This window comes from Babylonia areolata, chromosome 3 (assembly GCF_041734735.1).
Source record: "Babylonia areolata isolate BAREFJ2019XMU chromosome 3, ASM4173473v1, whole genome shotgun sequence".
Classification (NCBI taxonomy): Eukaryota; Metazoa; Mollusca; class Gastropoda; order Neogastropoda; family Buccinidae; genus Babylonia; species Babylonia areolata.
The window spans coordinates 23,593,622-23,616,701 of NC_134878.1; the positions used below are offsets into that span (position 1 = coordinate 23,593,622).

A 23,080-nucleotide genomic window follows, 5' to 3' on the forward strand; every position below is an offset into this window, starting at 1 on the left:
ATATCCCTGCTGTCCGTTGCAGGCAAGACTCTGGCCATAGTGCTACTCAACTGTCTCATAGCGCACCTTGAGCAAGGTCTCCTACCAGAGAGCCAGTGTGGCTTCCGGAAACAACGCGGGACTATCGACATGGTGTTTGCTGCCAGGCAGCTCCAGGAGAAGTGTCAGGAACAGAATGCCGACCTTTACTCCACCTATGTCGATCTGACCAAGGCCTTCGATACTGTTAGCAGAGATGGCCTTTGGAGAATCATGGCGAAGTACGGATGTCCCAGAAAGTTCATCACCATCATATGGCAACTACACGATGGGATGCTGGCCCAAGTCCAAGACAATGGAGAGAATTCAGAACCATTCCCTGTCTCTAACGGAGTCAAGCAAAGGTGTGTTCTTGCCCCCACCCTGGTCTCATGTTTTCAGCCATGCTGACAGATGCCTTCAGAGACGCTGACGTAGGCATTGGCATCAGGTACCGCACAGATGGCTCACTCTTCAACCTCAGGAGGCTTCAAGCAAAAACCAAGGTGAGGACAGACACCGTCAACGACTTCCTGTTTGCTGATGACTGCGCTCTCAATGCTGCCTCCGAAGCTAACAGCGTCGACAAGTTCTCTGCTGCCTGTGACAACTTTGGCCTCACAATCAGCACAAAGAAGACTGAGGTGCTGCACCAACCAGCTCCAGGAAAGCCTTACGTTGAACCAAACATCTTCATCAACGGGCAACGACTGAACGCGGTGGACAAGTTCACATACCTGAGCAGTACACTCTCTCGCACAGTTGTCATCGACGACGAGGTGAATGCTAGACTCGCCAAAGCCAGCGCTGCCTTCGGCAGACTCCATAAGAACGTTTGGAACAGGAGAGGCATCACCCTGGAGACGAAGCTCAAAGTATACAAGGCCATAGTTCTCACCACACTGCTCTATGGATGTGAATCATGGACGGTCTACAAACGCCACGCCAAAAAGCTGAACCACTTCCATACCACCAGCCTCAGAAAACTGCTCGGCATAAAGTGGCAAGAGAAGATCCCTGACACAGAGGTGCTCACTCGTGCAAACTTGCCCAGCATCTACACCATCTTGATGCAGGCCCAGCTGCGCTGGGCAGGCCATGTAGTTCGCATGCCCGACCACCGGCTCCCCAAGAAACTGCTGTACGGCGAACTCCAACATGGCAAGCGCTCCCATGGAGGCCAAAAGAAGCGCTTCAAAGACACTCTGAAAGCTTCTCTGAAGGCCTTCAACATCAGCCACGACACATGGGAGCTGAATGCGATGGACAGACCAAAGTGGCGTTCAGCTGTCCACAAAGGCGCCAAATCCTGTGAGGCCAACAGAATCGCTGCAGCAGAGCAACGCAGACAGGCCAGGAAAAGCAAGTCCCCGACAGCCGCCACCATCCTCTGTCCACACTGCGTCAGAACCTTCATGGCGCGGATTGGCCTGACCAGTCATCTGCGCACCCACAGAGCCCAACTCACCCACCCCCAGGATGACTAGATGGTCCTCATCGATCCCGACGGACGAACCACACTAATTCTTTTGGCATACCAACATTCATTTCAAAGTAGCTGTCCTTACACCATCCACTAACAACAGAAATATGAGTAAAGTATGTTGCAAAGGAGTCTTTCAAAATATTGTTTCTTATCATATCATTTGTATTGCCAACAGAGTTTTTACTGGAATTAAAAGGTGATTGAGCACAGAATAAATGATGTAAAATGTCCTCTATTTTTTGTTACTACTAATTCTTTTTCAATATATTTGAAGGAATCTAATTTTCATTTTAGTTTTAAGTTTCATCTTCTCCTTCCCAGAATGTCACTGTTGCCGTCACTGGATCCCTCATCTCTGTTGGTGGGGGCGGTGGTGTTGCTGTGTCTGCTGTGGTGGAAGTCCACACGACGACCCCCGGGTCTCCCTCCAGGCCCTGGACTCGCCCTGCCCCTGCTGGGACACCTGCATCTGATGCCAAAAGACCCACGGGCCCAGTTCTTGACATGGAGACGTCAGTACGGGGACGTGTTCAGTCTCTACATGGGAAGCAAGATGGTGGTGGTGCTGGCCAGCTATTCCGCCATCCGTGAAGCCCTCGTTACCTTCGCTGATGTCTTCTCTGATCGTCCTCATACCTTTATGTCAGACCATATCTTCAATAACAAAGGTAATCACTTTTTCGTCGTAATTTGAGAGAGTCTGAGTTTGAATTCTGCTCTCATTCTTTCTCCCACGTTTGACTTGAAAATCAAACTGAGTTTCTTGTCATTCGGATGAAACGATAAACTGAGGTCCTGTATGCAGCATATTCTCAGCGCACTGAAAAAAAACCCATGGCATCAATAGTTGTCCCCTGGCAAAATCTAGTATAAGAAATCCACTCTGATGGGTACACTAACATACATGAATGCACTAAGGGTCTGACTTTGGTTATGCTTCTGTCAGGCATCCGCCAAGTAGATGTGATGTGTAGCACACATGGGTTTTTTCCAAACGCGTTGACACCTTACTCAGAAACTTCTGCTTCCTCGTGGCAAGAGTACAGGTCTGTTAAACACAGCATTAGTCACTCGGAATTAAGTGACGGTGCTTATAATCGATCCATTCTTTTCCATGATTAAGTATCTTCAGAACCAAGACAAAAGTGCAACATTTAGTGACAATCTAACACGCACGCGCGCGCGCGTACACACACACACACACACGCACGCACGCACGCACACACACACACACCCGCGCGCGCACACGAAAAGTCGGTGGTAACAATGGGATAGGGCTGTGGTTTCTACATTAGTTAAAGAAGTGGGTTTTCATGGAAGACATGAATGAAGTGGAAGAAGATGAGTTCTTGATCTGCACACGGAGTTGGTTCTAGACAGTTGAGCCATGAAAAGAGAAAGAACGCTGACAGAGGGGGTGCGAAGCATATGAGTATCTGAAGAACGCAGCTGACGGGATGGGATGAATGTGTGGATCATATCTGTAAGATATCTCGGGGCAGTGCCAGAAACAGATGAGAAACGGATAAATGCAGGTTTTTAGTTGATTCTGTTTTGGGCACATAGCCAGTGAAGAGACTAAGAGAGGTGTGACGTGTTCCTATCTTGGTGACTTGCAGACCAACCTGGCGGCACGGTTCTGGACGTTTTGAAGATTTTTTAAGAAGGTTCTTAGGTGAACCAACCAATAGACCGTTACAATAATCAAGTTTCAACTGATTTTCTTCTGTCATTTTATATGTTGCTGTTTCCTTCTTTATACATTCCTTGATTTAAACATTGTCTATGCAGCAACATATTAGCTCCATCTGCCATGCAGCTTTTCTCGTTCGAATCTTTCAAAGAAAAGCTGTTGGGTTGATGTTGCAAAAGTATACACGAGAGAGCGAGACAAAGACAGAGAGTAAGAATTTCTGTGTGAACATAACTTAAAAGTAACTTATTTTCACTTGAACAGGTATTGTATTTACTTCGGGTCACCAATGGAAGGAGCAACGTAAGACAGGCCTGGAGATTCTCCGTGCAATGGGCATGGGCAAGAACATGCTGGCTGAGAAGATCCAAGAGGAGATTACTCACTACATCCAGGCCATTAAGGACCACCAGGGTGCGCCTGTGAACCTTGCCCAGATGACTCAAGTTAGCATCTCCAACAACATCTGCTCCATCCTGTTTGGAAAACGCTTCCACTACGATGATCCTGAGTTCATATCCTACTTGAAGATCTTTGATGAAAACTTTAAACTGTTAGTAGGTATGGGTTTGTTGTGTTCAGTGCATAAAAAGATTATATGTATGTATGTTGGTACGTGTGTGGGTGTGAGGATGATGGGTGGGTGGGTGGGTGTTTCTTGATGGCTTATGGGAAATCAGTTACTCTTTAAGTCATAGCTACTGTTCATCTTTCAGTGTGTGTGTGTGTGTGTGTGTGTGTGTGAGAGAGAGAGAGAGAGGGAGAGACTTCGGGCTTTGTAATAAATTTTCATTGATGCTTAGAGCCAAGAACAAATAATACTGTTGATATTTCATCTTGTGTTTTCAAATAATCAACGACAAGGAAACATTTACTCATTGCCTTATTCACATATCTACGTCATCAGTCGATTTCAGAAGTAGACGAATAACAATTTTTATACAATAAATGTATACCATCTTTGTGATTAAAAAAAGAAAAAAAAATTGCAAAACAGGAGCTTGGTAATTATAGAAACAAACTGCAGTCATAATGTCAATCCACCACTGCCAACACAGTAGCAGTTTTCCGTCATTTAACAATGATCATCCATTTAGAAAAACAACATCATTGTCAATTTCGTGAGGAAAGGTTTCATTTCTTGTACAGAAAGGAGTCCGTGGCATGGAGGCAAGGGATAAAAGGGGTTGTAATGTGAGAGGAGAGGGGGAGAAAGAAAGAGACAGAGATAGATTATTGGTCTTTGTCCAAATGAGGACGTAGTTGTTTAGAAATATGAAATATATGAATCAAACGTCAAGCTGACTAACAAGTCACTTTGTTAATACAGGAACTGCCATCCTTAACTTCATCCCATCTCTGAGGTACATTCCTGGTGACCTGTTCAAAGGCAAGGAGGCTCAGACCAATATTGGACGTTTGCATTCCTTCATTGACAACCTTGTAGCAGATCACCGGAAGACTCTGGATGAGGAGGTGGACAAAGTGGAAGACCCCGATTTTATCTACAGTTACCTTGATAAGATCAAGGAACAAAACGTCATTGGAAATGTCGAGTCAACTTTGAATGGTACGTACTAAAGTTTAAACAGGTTTGGTTTACTTGTGTAGTAAACAAAGTGACTGGGCCTTCTATAGTCACACTAATTCTTCTTCTTCTTCTCTCTTTCCCTCGTTGTATATATATATATATATATATATATATAGATAGATAGATAGATAGATAGATATTTTTTTTTCATGGCCTGGCTTCGCTGACGAAGATCTAGGAAGGGCGTTGTCCACGTCTGATGCAGGCACGCTCATGGCTGACAAGGCCAATGCGGGAAAAGCAGAGTCGGCCGCAGCGGTTGCAAGGGAAAGTCTGGTCTGGGTTCGCGGCTGCAGCGTCGTGGTTCTTCCTCCTTCTGCGTTTGTCCTCAAGGCTGGCCCTGCGGTTGTTTTCGAAGGAGGAGACAGCTTGGTGGATGGTGCGTCGCCAGGTCTCTCGATCAGCGGCTACTGCGGACCACTGGCGATGGTCAATGTGACAGGCACCGAGAGCTTTCTTCAAGGAGTCTTTGTATCTCTTCTTGGGTGCTCCTCTGTCACGGTGGCCAGTGGACAGTTCGCCATACAGCGCGATCTTGGGCAGGCGGTGGTCCTCCATCCTGGACACGTGCCCTGCCCAACGTAGCTGGGTCTTTAGCAGCACTGCCTCGATGCTGATAGTCTTTGCCTGCTCCAGGACCTCGACATTTGTGATGTAGTCACTCCAGTGGATGCTGAGGATGGTGCGAAGGCAGCGCTGGTGGAAGCGATCAAGCAGTCGTATGTGGTGCCGGTAGGTGACCCAGGTTTCGGAGCCATACAACAAGGTGGGCAGTACAACAGCTCTGTACACGCTGATCTTTGTGTCTTTCTTCAGGTGTTTGTTGTTCCACACTCTCTTGTCTCCTTGTCGATCTTGGCGTCAGACGAGATGGTGCAGCCTAGGTAGCTGAACTGGTGGACCGACTTCAGCTCTGTCTCACCGATGTTGATGTGAGGAGCGTGGAATTCTTCCTGTGGGGCAGGCTGGTGGAGAACTTCCGTCTTTTTCAGACTGACTTCTAGGCCGAAGAGCTGCGCAGCCTCTGCGAAGCAGGACGTTATACGCTGCAGGGCCGCTTCTGTATGGGCGACGAGGGCAGCATCGTCGGCAAACAGAAGCTCTCTGATGAGTTGCTCCAGTGTCTTGGTGTGGGCCTGTAGCCGCCTCAGGTTGAATAGGCTGCCATCAGTGCGGTATCTGATGAAGATACCGTCGTCGTTGCCAAGATCTTCAGTGGCCTGTTGGAGCATCATGCTGAAGAAGATCGTGAAGAGGGTTGGCGCGAGGACACAACCTTGTTTCACTCCATTTCCAATTGGGAAGGGCTCTGAAAGGTCGTTGCTGTGTCTGACCTGTCCACGCTGTTCCTCATGTAGTTGGATGACCATGCTGAGGAATTTTGGGGGGCATCCTAGACGTTTCATGATCTCCCACAGACCTTTTCTGCTCACGGTGTCGAAAGCTTTCGTGAGATCGACGAACGTCGCATACAGTCCTTTGTTCTGTTCCCGACATTTTTCTTGTAGCTGTCTGAGAACGAAGACCATGTCAGTGGTGCCTCTGTTGGCTCTAAAGCCACACTGACTCTCTGGGAGATGTTCTTCGGCGATAGTAGGCACCAGCCGATTTAGGAGGACTCTGGCGAGGATCTTGCCTGCGATGGAGAGCAGAGTTATCCCCCTGTAGTTGGAGCAGTCCGACTTTTCTCCCTTGTTTTTATACAGGGTGATGATGACTGCGTCACGGAGGTCCTGTGGTAGTTTGCCTTGCTCCCAGCAGCAGACAAAGAGGTTGTGGAGTTTGGAGTGTAGTGCTGGGCCTCCATTCTTCCACGCCTCCGGCGGAATTCCGTCAACCCCTGCTGCCTTGCCACATTTCAGCTGTTCAATGGCCTTGACAGTCTCTTCTAGGGTTGGTAGCTCGTCCAGTTGTAATTTCACTGGCTGTTGTGGGATGCGGAGAATTGCCGAGTCTTGAACCGTGCGGTTGGCGCTGAAGAGGGCCTGGAAATGTTCCGACCACCTGTTCAGGATCGACGTCTTGTCTGTGAAGAGCGCCTGGCCGTCTGCGCTGCGCAAAGGACTCTGGACCTGGTATGAGGGACCGTACACCGCCTTCAAGGCTTCGTATAAGCCCCGGTAGTCACCAGTGTCTGGACAAAGCTGAGCCCTCTCTGCCAGGTTGGTCCACCACCCATTTTGAATCTCACGAAGCTTGTGCTGGAGGTTGCTGCATATGAGCCGGAAGGTTGCTTTCTTCACCGGACAAGACGGTTGTGCAAGGTGAGCCTGGTGGGCTGATCTCTTCTTCGCCAGGAATTCTTGGATCTCCTGGTTGTTTTCGTCAAACCAGTCCTTGTTCTTTTTCGACGAGAACCCTAGGACTTCTTCAGAGGACTGCAGGATGGCTGATTTCAGCTGTGCCCATAGTGCTTCTGGAGAGGGGTCTGTGGGGCAACTGGGGTCTTCAAGTTTGTCCTGAAGCTTCGCCTGGAATTCAGCTTTCACTTCAGCTGACTGAAAGTTGCCGACCTGGAATTTCTTCCTAGGAGCTCCTCCTTTCTTTGGTTTGGGCTTGAAGTGGAGCCTGAGCTTGCTGCGGACGAGGCGGTGGTCAGTATGACACTCCGCGCTGGGCATCACTCGGGTGTGTAGGACGTCTTGTACGTCTCTCTGGCGCATCAGGATGTAATCAATGAGGTGCCAATGTTTGGACCGAGGATGCATCCACGTTGTCTTCAGGCTGTCCTTCTGCTGGAAAATGGTGTTGGTGATGGTAAACTGCTGCTCTGCACAGAACTCGAGAAGAAGGCGCCCATTGTCGTTGCAATTACCAACGCCATGCTTGCCAAGGACTCCTTTCCAGGCTTCTGAATCTTGGCCAACTCTGGCATTGAAGTCGCCAAGGATGATGACCTTGTCGTCAGCAGGGGTGTTCTGAACGAGGTTGCGCAGATCAGTGTAAAACTTGACCTTTTCTGTGGGGTCCGCTTGGAGGGTTGGAGCGTACACGCTGAACAGAGTGGCATGCTGTTTGTTCCGTAGTGGGAGGTGCATGGACATAATTCGGTCTGAGTGTCCTGTTGGCAGGTTTTCAAGCTTGGAGGCAATGGTGCTCCTGACCATAAAGCCTACGCCATAAAGGCGTCTCTCGGTCTCTGGCTTGCCTGACCAGTAGAGGGTGTACCCAGCGCCGTGTTCCTGGAGGCTGCCTTTCCCTGCAAAGCGGACTTCGCTGACGGCAGCAATGTCAATGTTCAGTCTCTGAAGTTCGTGTGCGACTAGAGCGGAACGCCTTTCTGGGTGGTTGCTGTCTGCAGAGTCACGCATGGTTCGGATGTTCCAGCATGCTACCTGTAGTCCTTTTGCACCTAATTGTGAGGCAGGTGCCGGCCTTTTCTTCTCTATTGTTGTTCGACCGCGTTTGGAGATGCCCGTTGACCGCGGCTAGCCAACTGGGGGGTATGGAGATGAGCATTTGTTTGGACCACCTTTTCTAGGCCCCTCTCCGTGTGGAGCAAGCACTGCTGTCCCTAGAAAAGGCTGCTTGGTCGTTCAGGGTGCTGCCGAGTGATGCTGTCACCTCCGGGTCAACAATCAGGCGACCAATATCCTGAACCGCCTGCATGCAGGATTGGAACTGCGGCTTCCAGTGACATCTTCCACCTGCCGTTTTCGCCCCTTTCCCATCGCTACAGGGCTTGGAATAGTTGGTGGCGCGGACGTGGACGTGTCCTTCAAGCCTGCGCAATGGAATTTTTAGGTGGAGTGCAGTGTGCGCAGTACTGGCCCCACCCTTTACACCCGTGGTTCATCTGCCATAGCCTAGCAAGCTGGGACGGTGACAGTGAGGTCCTCAGGTCGTAGGTTTTATATCAGACTGTCCTTGTCCTAGCCTCTGGCTCAAAAACCTTCCTCGGAGGCACGGGGGCGCGGCTACTGAAAGTCGGGACATGGCCATGGACCCAGGGTCAATGCATGTCGAGACTGTCCTGCATTCCTTAGCACTTCATGGGTTTTACTTCAGACTTTTCCTTGTCTTAGATGGACTGCCTTCCCGGGCTGTCGAGCTCCATCTGCCCGCATGTGACAGGTAGCACAGGGTTACATGGTACCTGTGGCAGGTAGAGACCTGACCTGACCATTATATATATATATATACCTTGTAGTAGTAGTAGTAGAAGTCTTTTTCGTTAGTTTCTCATGTGATCTTTCAGTGGATTTTTGTCGTTAATATCTTTCTTGTTCATGGTTCTGTGCTCATGTGTTCTTTTGATGTAGCCCTACCCCCCATATCCTATTTTCTTTCTTTTTATACCCCATGGCTAGCTGAAAAAAAGCATATGTTTTGCTTATCTCATTACCCTGGTAAAATAAGTTATCGTTTCGTTTCGTTTCGCTTCTTTTCTCTGTCTCTCTTGAACGACTGCGTTTCTGGGCACTGGTATATACAGCATAATCATAGACACAAAGGGCCTTCTGGACGTCTCCATTTGAATGATTGTGTTAACACCAAGGCCATGAGACCCATTGAAAAATTTAAAATGTGAACTGCTAATTAACATCTAGGAAGTACTGTTTTCATGCACTGGAACTGTTTCTGGTCAACTCGAGGAGTGATGGGTGCGACAGTCGACTGGTTAGAACACTGGATTCTCACCTGATTTTCCCGGGCTCGATCCTCGGTCTCGGCGCACCTGCTGAGTTAAGGGTGGAGATTTTTGTGATCTCCCAGGTCAATATATGTGCAGACTTGCTAGTGCCTGAACCTCCTTTGTATGCACATGCGCACGTTAAAGATCCTGTAATCCATGTCAGCGTTTAGTGGGTTTTGAAAACAATAAGTTACCCAGCATGCACATCCCTGAAAACGGTTTATGGCTTCTACATGGCGGGGTGGAAATGGTCATACACATAAAAACCCACTCATATGTACGAGTGAACCTGACAGTTACAGCCCATGAACGAAAGAAAACCCTCCAAAAACTTTATGGATGAATGTACACATAATTATTGGGAAGGAATTTAAATGGGTCTAGTAAACTAGTAAAAAAGAAACAAAAACTAAATTAACAGTCCTAATGTATGTCCTGTTTCTCTCAAGGCCCTCCACAATAGAGATAGGTTAACCTATGTCTGATTAAAACTTCAACAAGAGAAATATTATGAGTGGACTCACTGGGTTTGCTGTCTGTGGTTGTCATCTGCAGAGAAAGACTCACGAACAAGGAAAATTCTGTATCTAAACATGGGAAAACACTTCGCACATTACAAAAATTCCACTTCCAAACCTGCAGGAACATCAGATGTAGAAGTGAGAGGCCTTTTAAATGAAGCATCTAAGTTGATTGATGTGTGTGTGAAACTATATGTGGCAATATTTTTCTTTTGCCCTAGTATATTTTCCCTCATTTTTTTATAGCCATTTTTGACTCACTTGTGTAAACAAAGTGAGTCTATGTTTTAACCCGGTGTTCAGTTGTCTGCGTGTGTGTGTGTGTGTGTGTGTGTGTGTGTGTGTGTCCGTGGTAAACTTTAACATTGACATTTTCTCTGCAAATACTTTGTCAATTGGCACCAAATTAGGCATAAAGATAGGAAAAACTCAGTTCTTTCCAGTCATCTTGTTTAAAACAATATTGCACCTCTGGGATGGGCACACACACAAAAAAAGCCAAATTATATGCAAACTGCATTTACTGTTATATTTATATATTTTTTTATTCTCTAAATTTGGCACTTTGATCTGATATTCTGACACAACAAGAAGAGCAGTCTTTATCATTTTTTGTTCAAACAGGAACTTCTTTTGCTAAGTATGGAAGTTTTATTTATTTTGCAAACGTTTTGGTGCAGATAGTAAAAAAGGGAAATTAATCTGTAATTAATGCTAGGGGACTTAATTTGCTTTAAACTGATCTTTCTCATCTTAAACATTACATTTTGAAATTATACTCATTATATATAAAGCTTGTGTGTTTTATTCTCGGTGTACAGGGCTTTCACTATGTTCATTCACCCAAGTGGTCTTTTTCGGAAAATACTAAAATCAGTACGAGTGGTCTTTATAGATCTATTGGCTGAGCCCTGAAGGTCATGGGCAAAAATCAATTGCATACACATATTTATACACATTCAAAGCACGTGCTCATATTCTTCGCGAACGCGAACGACGCCATTTTGTTTCAAGTTGTTGACCTGCCCATTCAATCCTATATTCAATGGACAATACACGATAACATGTGATGGAAAGTTGGAGAAGGAGACCGTTAAATATTTATTCAGAGAGAGATTTGTGAACGCCTCATCACTTACTGGATTATGCCCCAAATTGCCATAAAAATATCCACAGAATCAGTCGGAATTCACAGTTAAAAATTGTAAACCATGCGAGTTAATACCCTTGAATTGATCATGATGAAACGAAAAAAATTCCAGTCTTGACTTTTCTCAAAGTGAAGTCCTTTTCACTTCTTACGACGTTTAGAAGTACTTGTACTTGGCTCTACATGTTATTAGTTTAACAAAATACTAAATTTTAATATCAACTTTAAAACTATAAAACTAGAATGAACATAAAAGAGAAATTGAATCGACCGTGTCATACTACATTCCCGGCGAGTGTAACTAAACTTGTACATCTATCTAGATCTAGAGAAAACGGCTAAATGTTGCAGTGTGATTGTGGCGATAGCCACGTCTCTTTTACCGCGGCCTTAAAAAGAATTTTTTTTATTGCCCTTAAAGATTTTTTTTGAATGCCCAAGATACACTAGAATAATATGATTTCAAGAGCGTTCTCACTGTGAATACCGCAATTGGTTTATCGCCCTTTAAAAAAGTATGTTCAAATATTTAATTTTAGAACGTCAGTTGACGAGCCATGACAGTGTAATGGGTAAGACAGTTTCTTCTCACCCGAACACGCGAGGTTCGAATCTGGTTAGGACTTTTTTTCTTCTTTTTTTAAAATAATTTTTTAACCCGAAGCTTTTTACAACAAATACAGAACACATTTTAACGATTAGATTTTTTTTAAAAAGTGTATCACAAGTGAGTCTTGAAGGCCTTGCTTCTCTTGTCTTAACATTGTATATATGTCTTCTTCATCAGTATTATTATTACAACACAAACTTGCTTCAAAGCAGTCTAATGCATTTTCTTTCAGATGAGAATCTTCAAAAAGGTGTGTCCACTTTATTTGCTGCTGGAACTGAGACAACTTCTTCAGGTCTGCAGTGGGCCATGCTATTCTTTCTCCACAACCCCCACGTCCAAGACAAGTGCTTCAAGGAAATCTCTGACGTCATCGGACTCCACCGCCTGCCCGCCATGCGTGACAGACCGAAGATGATATACGTGGAGGCCACCATCTGTGAAGTGCTGCGGAAAGGGGATGTTGTTCCTTTAGCTGGCATGCACGCTGCTGCTTATGACGTCAGGTTCCGCGATTACGTCATCCCCAAAGGCACCACCATCATTCCAAATCTGAGCTGTGTCCTGCAAGATCCTGAAATCTGGGGAGATCCTGAGAACTTCCGGCCTGAGAGATTTATCGACCCTGATGAAAAACTGATCAAACTAGAGGAGTTCATTCCATTTGGTGCAGGTAACCATTCACTATAATCAGTGTCACATGTTTGGTTAAAAAACTGAACTGGATATACAGAGGAGTGTAGACTGACAAGAAAAAGACGACAAGGATAAATAAGGAAACATTATTCTAGAAACAGTAAAATAAAGTCACACCATACTTAAAGTTATAATAACGTCGAAATACAATATTAGTATCTTATTACGTTGAAAAGCAATATTAGTTCAGGTTTTAGATTCAAACTGCATTTTACATTCGTTCTTTTTCCATATCTTAACATATTCTTGCCACAACATATCATTGTTGAGTCTTAATGCTATTATCAGTACCACAACATTAGGATGGTTACAAAGTTCTTTCTTTTTCTCTTAACGTTTGCTATAGCCTACCTATTGTTGAAAGCAACAGAAATCATTATTCTGAAATTCTCAGCCTCACTTTAAAGCTAACCAACGAATAAAGAATATAATCTGTAAACTTGATTATCTAATGACCACATGCTTGAAAGTCTATTTTGACTTAGATGCTTCCGTGTCATTGTACACAGGAGGCAGTCAAAGTGCTCAATCCCCTGAGGTCCTCAGCCAGTTTGCCGCCAAGCATGAGGTCTTTTTCCACTGTTTGCCACTAGTTCATTATAAAATGAACTACCCACGCCTATTTAGACTTGTATAGACGTTTTTGTTTTCTTTCTCATTTTTGTGTGAAAAACGATTAAAAATCTTGTTGAAATCAGAAAATAAACTGACCATTAATTTGTTATGTTCCACAGGTCGCCGTATGTGTCTGGGGGAGTCCCTGGCCCGGATGGAACTGTTCCTGTACCTGGCCACTCTCATCCAGCACTTCCGCTTCCTGCCAGCGGAAGAGGGACAGCTGCCACCTCTGGAAGGAGTGTTTGGAATAACTTGTGCTCCGTGCTCTTATGAAATCCGTGCTGTGCCCAGAATGTGAAATGTATTCACAACAACGACTCTAAGAATTGCTCAGTGTGAAATCCTTCCACAGGATAATCACAGTTTGAGGTGATACCAAACCTCATGTAAAGAAGCATAATGTCCTTTCAAAACTGTTCTAGTATTCAAATGTGTAAGCAGTATTGTAACAGTTATTTTAATCAGAACAGAAAAGGTTGTATTTTGTATGTCATGGCACACTGTTAATTCTTACAGACTGCTGATTTTGAAGTTGTGGGTTTGAACCCTGTCAGAATTATAGAAATTACCATAGGATTTTGTTGGTGTGTTCTTGCCAAAGTCTTTTTGCGTCATATTAATGTGAATTGTCGGTTTAGAGCTGATGTAACAGCCTGTGCTCTAGAGAATGGCTCCTTGACTATGTAAGCATTGTCAGTAAGAAAATGAGGGAGAGGGTGCGTTGGTGGTGTCTTGCAATTTTCAAATCGAAACAGACACTGAGTTTCAGTTTCAGTTTCTCAAGGAGGCGTTACTGCATTCGGACAAATCCATATAAATTACACCACATCTGCTAGTTCGATGTCTAACCAGCAGCATAACTCAACGCGCTAGTCAGGCCATAGGTGCATGCATATATATATTTGTGTACCTGTCAGAGTGAATTTCTGCCACAAAATTTTGCCAGAGGACAATACTTATGAAGTTTGCCTTGGGTCATCAATCAGGACAGGCAGATCATCATTTGGAATGTTGTCAATGTTGTCTAAATCATAAACTGGTACTGCATATTGCTTTTTTTACATCACTGATGGTCTTCTCAATTTCCAAGATATATTCTTTATCTTTCAGCAGGCTATTATTAAATTTCCAGAAAGGTCTATCATGTTTAAATTGTTCTTTTTTCAAAAGTAATATAACCAAAGAATGATCTGAACTGTATCCTGGTTCAACATTAGCATCATTGACTTCAATTAGCATTTCTTTAGTTATTAGAAAATAATCGAGCCTTGCTCGATTTATTGAGTTAAATGTAAGCCAGGTAAATGTTCTTTTGTCTGGATATATTTCTCTAGAAACATCAAAAAGATTATACTTTGTCATGATGTCACAAATTTTTCTCCGTCTCCTTGTCCTTCTGTACTTGAATAGTTCCTTACATCTTATTTCATATTCAAAGTACAGTTCCAGTCTCCAGTAATTATAGCATGATCATTACCAATACGTTCTGTGTGTTCACAAATTCTTTCAAAAAAGTCTGGTCTGTCACCACTACTGGGTCCATGCAAGTTCACCAAAGTCATCTTCCTTTTCAAAAATTCAAAATTCATCACAATGTAACACCATGCTGATCTCTGACAAAATCAAAAATTTTATTTTCAAATTTTCTTTTTTTTCAAACTTTTCTAAATTCATTTTTGCGTTTACATTTTTCACATAAATAACAGAATAAATTTACATAACAAGAAAATATGCATCATGAACAAATCAACTATGTATTCAACATTTTATATATTAACGTTGTATAACGTTAACTGTATGTCCTTAGTAGTTCTATATATTAGAGGTTCATGTGTTTATAAATATGAAGGACATATTTAAATATGAAAAGAAAGATAGATAGAAAAAAAAAGATAAATGAATAAGGGGAGAAGAGAGGAAGAGAAATCTCAGAGGGAGAGGGGAAAAAAGGTTCTTCATTTTTACTCTACAGTGCTCCATATGAAATAGACCAATGCTATTGATATATGTGTACCAGAAACATATACATATATATATACACATACACACATACATATATATATACAAACATACATACATATATATATATATATATACGTACACACACACACACACACACACACACACACACACACACACACACACACACACACACACACACACACACACACACACACACACACACACACACATTTGTCTCTATATTCGTACATTAAAAATATATTTAGGTGTTATCATGAAAAAAAATGAAATAAGCAATTTAATATGCAAGCAGGTGTATTACTATTGTCACATAATTTAATGTGTTTTACATAGGTGTCAGAATTCAAGTCTTTTATTTCTGAAGATGTAAAGAAAGGAGGAAAAAAATAGTTTTAGCTGTCTTGCTTTTTGATCAATTTGGTTAGTTTTTTCAAACTACAAATTACAAAACAAGATTTGTTAGGGTTCTGTATTGGATGGTAATGTATCAATATTATTACATTCTATTAATGGCATGTAACAGAACCATTTTGCTAAGAATTTGGCATTATTCATAAGTAAATGTGATGCATGTTTTTCTGTTTTATATCTTAATCTAAGTTGTGTTAGGAATACTTCAAATTGCGGAATTTGTTTCTTTAGTTTGCTTTTGTATAAGAATTGTTTTGCAATTCGAACAATGAAATCAAGGATGTCATCAGAGGCAACACTGTTTGAGGCTCCAAACAGAATAAAGTCTTCAGTAAATTTTACATTTTGTGCGTTTTCACATTTATCGTTTAAACATGATTCTAGTGTTTTCCAAAAGTTATGTGTAACATCACACTGCCAAAAAAGATGGCGGATAGATTCTGTATGCATATTGGAAAAACTACACATATCGTTGTCTGTAAGTTTCATTCTTTTTAATGACGTGTTTGTACTTATAATTCTATGTACTATTCTCAACGGAGAGGAAGGCGGTTACAGCAACGCACTGTGGAGTGCAGAGAGCAAGATGAGACACCGAAAGGATATCTTGGTCATCCACTGCATCCGTGCTCATCCTCCAGTCGTCTCGACTTAGTCTTGCCACTGGAAATTGGTGGACCCGGACGAGAGAGTGAGGTCGACGTTGCGCAACTCCTCTTCACTTTAAACAAACTCATCGCGCAAGTCATCAGTCATCCAAAATGACCTTTCATCCTTCATCATTTCATCACCCCCAAGTCCTGTGGCGACAGGCGAGCGACGAAACGACAGGTGTGGGTACACTGGCAGTCGCAGCCGCAGACCTGCACGCAGGCGGCTCAGGCCATAGGGTCGTTCTTCGTCGACAGGAGCAGCGATGGAGCTCGGCAGCCGTCTGAGCGTCTGAGCAGCCCTCTTTAGGAATGCACTGCTCACCTCCCTAGCATGAGGAAGGGGCTAGAAAAGGTGCCCTAAAAATTGCCTGCTCCATATCACCCTGGCCAGCATACCGCGGCTGGCGGGGACCCTACATCAGCGGTCGAAACAAAGAGAAAGAAAAGAAAAAAACAAGGATCGTTCCTCTCACCATTGGTGCTTGGAACATAAGGACTCTCCTGGACAGAGATAACGCAGACAGACCCCAAAGGAGAACAGCACTAGTTGCATCCGAACTCGCCAGATACAATATCGACATCGCAGCCTTGAGTGAGACTCGGCTTGCAGGCGAAGGCGAGCTCTGTGAACGGGGATCTGGTTACACCTTCTTCTGGAGTGGACGAGGAAGCGAAGAGCGACGTGAGGCTGGTGTTGGTTTTGCAGTAAAAACAGCACTTGTCAGCAAGCTAGCTGGAATCCCAAAGGGAGTCAACGATAGGCTTATGACCATGAAACTCCCACTGGCATCTGGCCAGAAGCACCTCACCATTGTCAGTGCCTACGCCCCAACCATGACCAACCCGGATGAAGTGAAGGCGAAGTTCTACGAGGACCTTCACTCTGTCATTGCTGCCATCCCTAAAGCAGACAAGCTCATCATTCTTGGGGACTTCAATGCTAGAGTTGGCTCTGACTACATCTCCTGGGATGGAGTGATTGGAAAGCATGGTGTGGGCCACTGCAACCCAAATGGATTGCTTTTGCTTCAGACATGTGCAGAGCACGAACTGCTGATAACCAACACAGTTTTCTGCCTCCCTACCCGTAACAGGACGTCATGGATGCACCCTCGCTCAAAGCATTGGCATCTCATCGATTATGTCATCGTCAGGAAAAGGGATAGGCAAGATGTACGTGTAACAAAGACCATGTGCGGCGCCGAGTGTTGGACAGACCATCGCCTTGTAGTCTCGAAGCTGAATATTCGAATCCAGCCAAAGAGACGCCCCCAAGGCCAGAAGGCTCCAAAACGGCTCAACATCGCTAAGCTGAAAAACATCACCATCAAACAGTCCTTTGTGGAGCTGCTGGAAGATCGTCTGGAATCCGCCTCTCTGAACAACCAGAATGTGGAGTCTGACTGGAGGACCCTGCGTGAGCTGATCTATAGTACAGCTTCAGAGACCCTGGGACCCATGATCAGAAAGCACAAAGACTGGTTTGATGAAAACTGTGATGAAATCAAGCAGCTTCTGGATGAGAAACGCCGTCTGCATCAAGCCCACCTGAGCAACCCAAAGTCCACATCAAAAAAGGATGCGTACAATGCCATCCGCAGGACTGTTCAGCAAAAGTTACGCCAGATGCAGGATAAGTGGCTGAGTGACAAAGCTGATGAGATCCAGGGATATGCTGACAGGCACGATATGAAGAGGTTCTATGATGCCTTAAAAGAAGTCTACGGCCCCACATCCTCAGGATCATCCCCCCTCCTCAGTGCAGATGGGAATACCTTGATCACCGAGAAGGAGAACATTCTCGAACGATGGGCTGAGCACTTCAACAGTGTCTTAAATCGCCCTTCCTCCATAAATGATGAAGCCATAGACCGTCTCCCACAAGTCCCCACCAACGAAGCACTGGACGATCCGCCAACACTTCTTGAGACCCAGAAAGCAATCCGTCTGCTATCCAGTGGCAAAGCACCTGGCTCAGACTCCATACCAGCAGAGGTCTACAAGGATGGAGGCACTGTGCTGACTGAGAAGCTTCATCAGCTGTACTCACTCATGTGGAAAGAAGAGACGATCCCCCAGGATTTCAAAGATGCATCTATCATTCACTTGTACAAGCGAAAGGGGAACCGGCAAGCCTGTGATAACCATCGGGGCATTTCCCTGCTCTCCATCGCAGGCAAGATACTTGCCAGGATCCTACTAAACCGCCTCACAGCACACCTTGACCAAGGTCATTTGCCTGAGAGCCAATGTGGATTCCGGAAAGAGCGCGGAACCACCGACATGGTGTTTGCTGCAAGGCAGCTGCAAGAGAAATGTCAGGAGCAAAATGCTGATCTGTTCTCCACCTATGTCGACCTCACTAAGGCCTTTGACACCGTGAGTAGAGAGGGACTGTGGAAGATCATGGCCAAGTACGGATGCCCTCGGAAATTTATTTCCTTGGTCAGCCAATTCCATGAAGGCATGCAGGCTCGAGTCCAGGACAATGGTGAAACATCTGCTCCTTTTCCTGTCACAAATGGTGTCAAGCAAGGCTGCGTCCTGGCTCCAACGCTGTTCAGCCTCATGTTCTCTGCAATGCTTACTGATGCCTTCAGAGATGGCGATGTTGGAATTGGCCTAAAGTACCGAACAGATGGCAAGCTGTTTAACCTCAGAAGGCTTCAAGCAAAAACGAAGGTCATGACAGACATCATCAGAGACTTTTTGTTTGCTGATGACTGTGCCCTCAACGCTGGATCTGAAGCTGACATGCAACTCAGCGTCAACAAGTTTGCCACTGCCAGCAGGAACTTCGGCCTTACCATCAGCACGAGGAAAACTGAAGTTCTCCATCAGCCAGCCCCAGGGAAACCCTACGTTGAGCCCAACATCACAGTCAACGGTCAGAGACTCAGTGCGGTGGAGCGGTTCACATACCTTGGCAGCACACTGTCACGAAATGCGACCATCGACGATGAAGTGAATGTCAGGATTGCAAGAGCAAGTGCAACTTTTGGTAGACTCAATGCAAATGTCTGGAACAGAAGAGGCATTAGTCTTGAGACCAAGCTAAAGGTCTACAGAGCAGTAGTTCTCCCCACACTACTGTACAGCTGCGAAACTTGGACAGTGTACCAACGACATGCCAAGAAGCTGAACCACTTCCACACAACATGCCTCAGGAAGCTACTGAACATCAAGTGGCAAGACAGGACCCCAGACACAGAGGTGCTCGCAAAAGCCACCCTTCCCAGCATCTTCACCATCCTGATGCAGTCCCAGCTTCGCTGGGCTGGACACGTGGCGCGCATGCCAGACCATCGGCTGCCCAAAAGGCTCTTCTATGGCGAGCTGCAACAAGGGAAGAGATCACACGGAGGTCAGAAGAAGCGCTTCAGAGATACTCTGAAGGTCTCTCTGAAAGCGTTTGATATCAACCCTGACTCCTGGGAGGAATCTGCAGTGGACCGTAACAAATGGCGCGCTGCTGTGCACAAAGGCGCCAAGTTGTGCGAGGCCAGCAGGACTGCTGCAGCTGTTCAGAAGAGGCAGGCCAGAAAGTCACGGGCAAACAAGCTCCCTGACAATGATATGCCTGTCTTTGTCTGCCCCAACTGTCAGCGAACATTTCGTGCGCAGATTGGACTATTCAGCCATCTGCGCACTCACAGATAGACTCATGAGCATCCTTCCCCCCACCCCACCACCACCCTCCCCCCATCCCCCATCTGGATGACAACGATGGTCATCATCGATCTCGATGGACACACCACCACTATTCTCATCTGGAACCATTTTAAATTCACATAGCTAATCTTATTCACTTTGCAAAACGTTGCCTTCTTGTGTGAGAAATTCCCCATTTTCGTGCAGTAATTGGAAGATACACGAGATGCCTTTTTCTTACCAGTTTTTATGCAATAAAACTGTATTTCCAACTTTAATGTTTGAGTTCAAAAATATTGGTTCAGCGTTAACTTCCTGTCTGTCTGAAAGAACAATGTGTTTGACAAAACTCTTTGTAAGCGTGCAACACTTGAATCCAGAATCTGTTTAAATTATCATGAATTGGTAAACAAGGGCCATACAGGTCAAGATTATGTATTTTGGGATATATTGTCTGTATAATAGTTTTCCATTTATGGTTTGATGTTTTAATCTTGTGTACCCAACTAAGTTTTAGACCTGTGATAAATTTCTTTATATCAAATAATCCTAATCCCCCCATCTGTACATTTTTTTACAGTTATTTTTCTGCTAATGCGGTCTTGTTTTTTGTTCCAAATAAATTTGAAACATGTCATTTGAAGGTCGCTAATAAACTTATCAGGTGGGTTAGGTAGTAGCATCCATAAGTGAATAATCTTTGATAGAATAAGGGATTTTAACACAGCCACTCGGCCTAATGGAGTAATTAATCTTTTTATCCATTTCTTAAACAGAATTCTAATTTCTGATCATTTGTTTTCATAGTTTATATCTTCACAGTCTGATAGATCTACTGTTAACCATATTCTAAGTATTTTGAATTTTGACGGGTTCCATTCCGTTTTTAAATGAGGTAAATTTCTAATGTTGCAATTTTTCCTGCTGCCTAACCATATTGCTTGAGTTTGTCCTGTATTCATAAATAAACCTGATTTCTTCCCAAAAGAGTCTATAGTTTCAATCATTTGTTCAAATGAAACGTGGTCACCTTTGGTCATCATTTGTGTATCATCTGCAAACTGTGCTATTTTATGTTCTGTTCCATTAATTTCTATTCCTTTGATCAACGGGTTATCTCGTATCATTATTGCAAGTATTTCGGCACATAACAAAAATAAATAAGGTGAGAGGGGATCTCCTTGACGACATCCTCGTTTCGATAGGAAACCATGTAGAAGCCTGTCCATTTACAATAACGGTTGATTTTATGTTTTTATAGAAGGTGTTGACCCAATTACAAAAATCCGGTCCAAATCCAAAAGCTTTTAATACTTTCATTATAGATGACACATCAATAGAATCGAAAGCTTTTTCAAAATCCATACAGAGGAGTAAACCTGGCAATTTTTTAGTTTAGATAGTGGATTGTATCATAAATTAGCCTAATATTATCTCCTATGTATCTGTTTGGCATAAAACCGGACTGATCTTCACTTATAAGAGAGGACAGTACGACTTTTAGTCTAGCTGCAATACAAGAAGAACCAATTTTGTAAACAATGTTCAACAGTGAAATTGGTCTCCAATTTTTCACAAATTCCCTTGGTTTATCACCTTTTGGTATGCATGTAATAATTCCTTCTCTTTGAGTCGACGATAGTTCACCCTTCCTGAAACATTCATTCAAAGACCTAACTACCAAGTTTCCCAACCTTTTCCAAAACATCTTAAAAGAATCTATCGAAAAACCATCATTGCCTGGACTTTTATAACTTTTCATCTTTTTAAGAGCATGAGTTGCTTCTTCGTACAATATTTCTACATCAAGGCTGTTTGATTCTGTATCAGATAACTTTGGTATTTCCCTGACCATATCAGATATTTCACAGTTGTCGACAGTATGCTGTTTATACAGATTTTTGTAAAATGACTGCACTTCAGAATTTCATGAGGCTCGTACAACTCTTTTCCTTCTTTTGATGTTAGTTTTTTCATACATTTACTAACAAAATGTCTCATTTCCAGCCCACAAAAATACTTAGAAATTTTTTCCCCTTCAGCATTCCATCTGGCCCTCGAGCGTAATAATACCCCTTCCATTTTCTTGCTTCTAATGTCCGTCAGTTCTACTTTACAATCTTCTAATTTTTGGCTTTCTTCGCTCGATAGAACTCTTTTTTCTTTCTAATAAACATATTTCTAGATCTAGTTTGTCTTCTTTCTCAGCTGTTTTTCGTTTCTTCATTGTGACGTACGCTATCGTTTTTGATCTTATTTTCACCAATAAAACGTCCAAGATTAGTTGGTCTGATATCGTAAACTGAATTTCATTTGTTGGGATATTTTTTATTTTGTTTCTGTCATATGCTGGCAGAGCATATTCTTCAAGAACTGCAGTGATTTCTTCATTGACTTCATTAACGTAGTCAGCATCTTTAAGCAGGGAGTTATTAAATTTCCAGAACGTATTACGTTTAATATACTTTCCAAACTCTAACTTTAATACTATCATAGAATGATCAGTTCTGTATCCGTATTGTATATCTGCTTCTTGTACATGATGAATCAAGCATTCAGACAAAAGGAAAAAATCAAGACTGCTTTGCTGTAAAGGAGAAGTCCTGCGCCAGGTAAATCGTTTACTTTCAGGATTTAATTCTCTCCATATGTATACAAGGTCTAAATCTGAAATAATGTCGTCAACTTTTTCTCTAGCTTTTGGGTTATTTACTTGTTTATAATTATAATAATCTAAGTTTGGATCAAGTACTAAATTCCAATATTCTCCAATGATTAAATTTGGACAGCCAACTTTTGTTATATTTTCTTCTAAATCTGTGTAGAATTCAGGGGTATCTCTATTGGGACCATATATACTTATGATAAGAAATTCTTTGTCCATGGTTGTCAGTGAAACAAATATATAATTACCGTTAGGATCTTTGAATACTTTTTTAACTTTGAAATCAAAATTATTATTAAATAAGACACCAACACCTCTTGACTGAGAGTTAAAGGATGCAAAATAAAATGTATATCCTCATTCACATTTTATCTGATATTCAATCTTTTTATCAAAATGTGTATCCTGAAGAAGACAAATGGAATGTTTCTTCTGTCTTAGGTAATGGAAGACATCTCTTCTCTTTTTTAAAACCGGCAAGACCTTGGCAGTTCAGTGAAACAATACTAATGCTTTCCATCTGTTTTCTTGGGCTTCAAAAAAGAAAACAAATTACTACATATTACATACATATAATTACATATATACAGATATACACATATATGTTTGACATACTTATGACATATAAACAAAATAATAATGCTATTGATTATGACAAACATGCAAGTGCGTTTCACGTAAACAAGATTCACAGAGGA

The 23,080-nt window shown here is 43.4% G+C and overlaps 1 protein-coding gene across 1 annotated transcript in view; it reads left to right on the forward strand.

Moving 5' to 3' along the window:
* The first annotated feature begins 1,826 nt into the window (after positions 1–1,826).
* Positions 1,827–23,080, forward strand: part of LOC143280261 (uncharacterized) — a 37,245-nt gene continuing 15,991 nt past the window's right edge. Inside the window, exons 1-5 of the mRNA XM_076584892.1 lie at positions 1,827–2,172; positions 3,462–3,758; positions 4,528–4,767; positions 11,938–12,378; positions 13,136–13,316. Coding sequence (XP_076441007.1) covers positions 1,827–2,172; positions 3,462–3,758; positions 4,528–4,767; positions 11,938–12,378; positions 13,136–13,316 — 1,505 coding nt within the window. The remainder of the gene's footprint in view (positions 2,173–3,461; positions 3,759–4,527; positions 4,768–11,937; positions 12,379–13,135; positions 13,317–23,080) is intronic.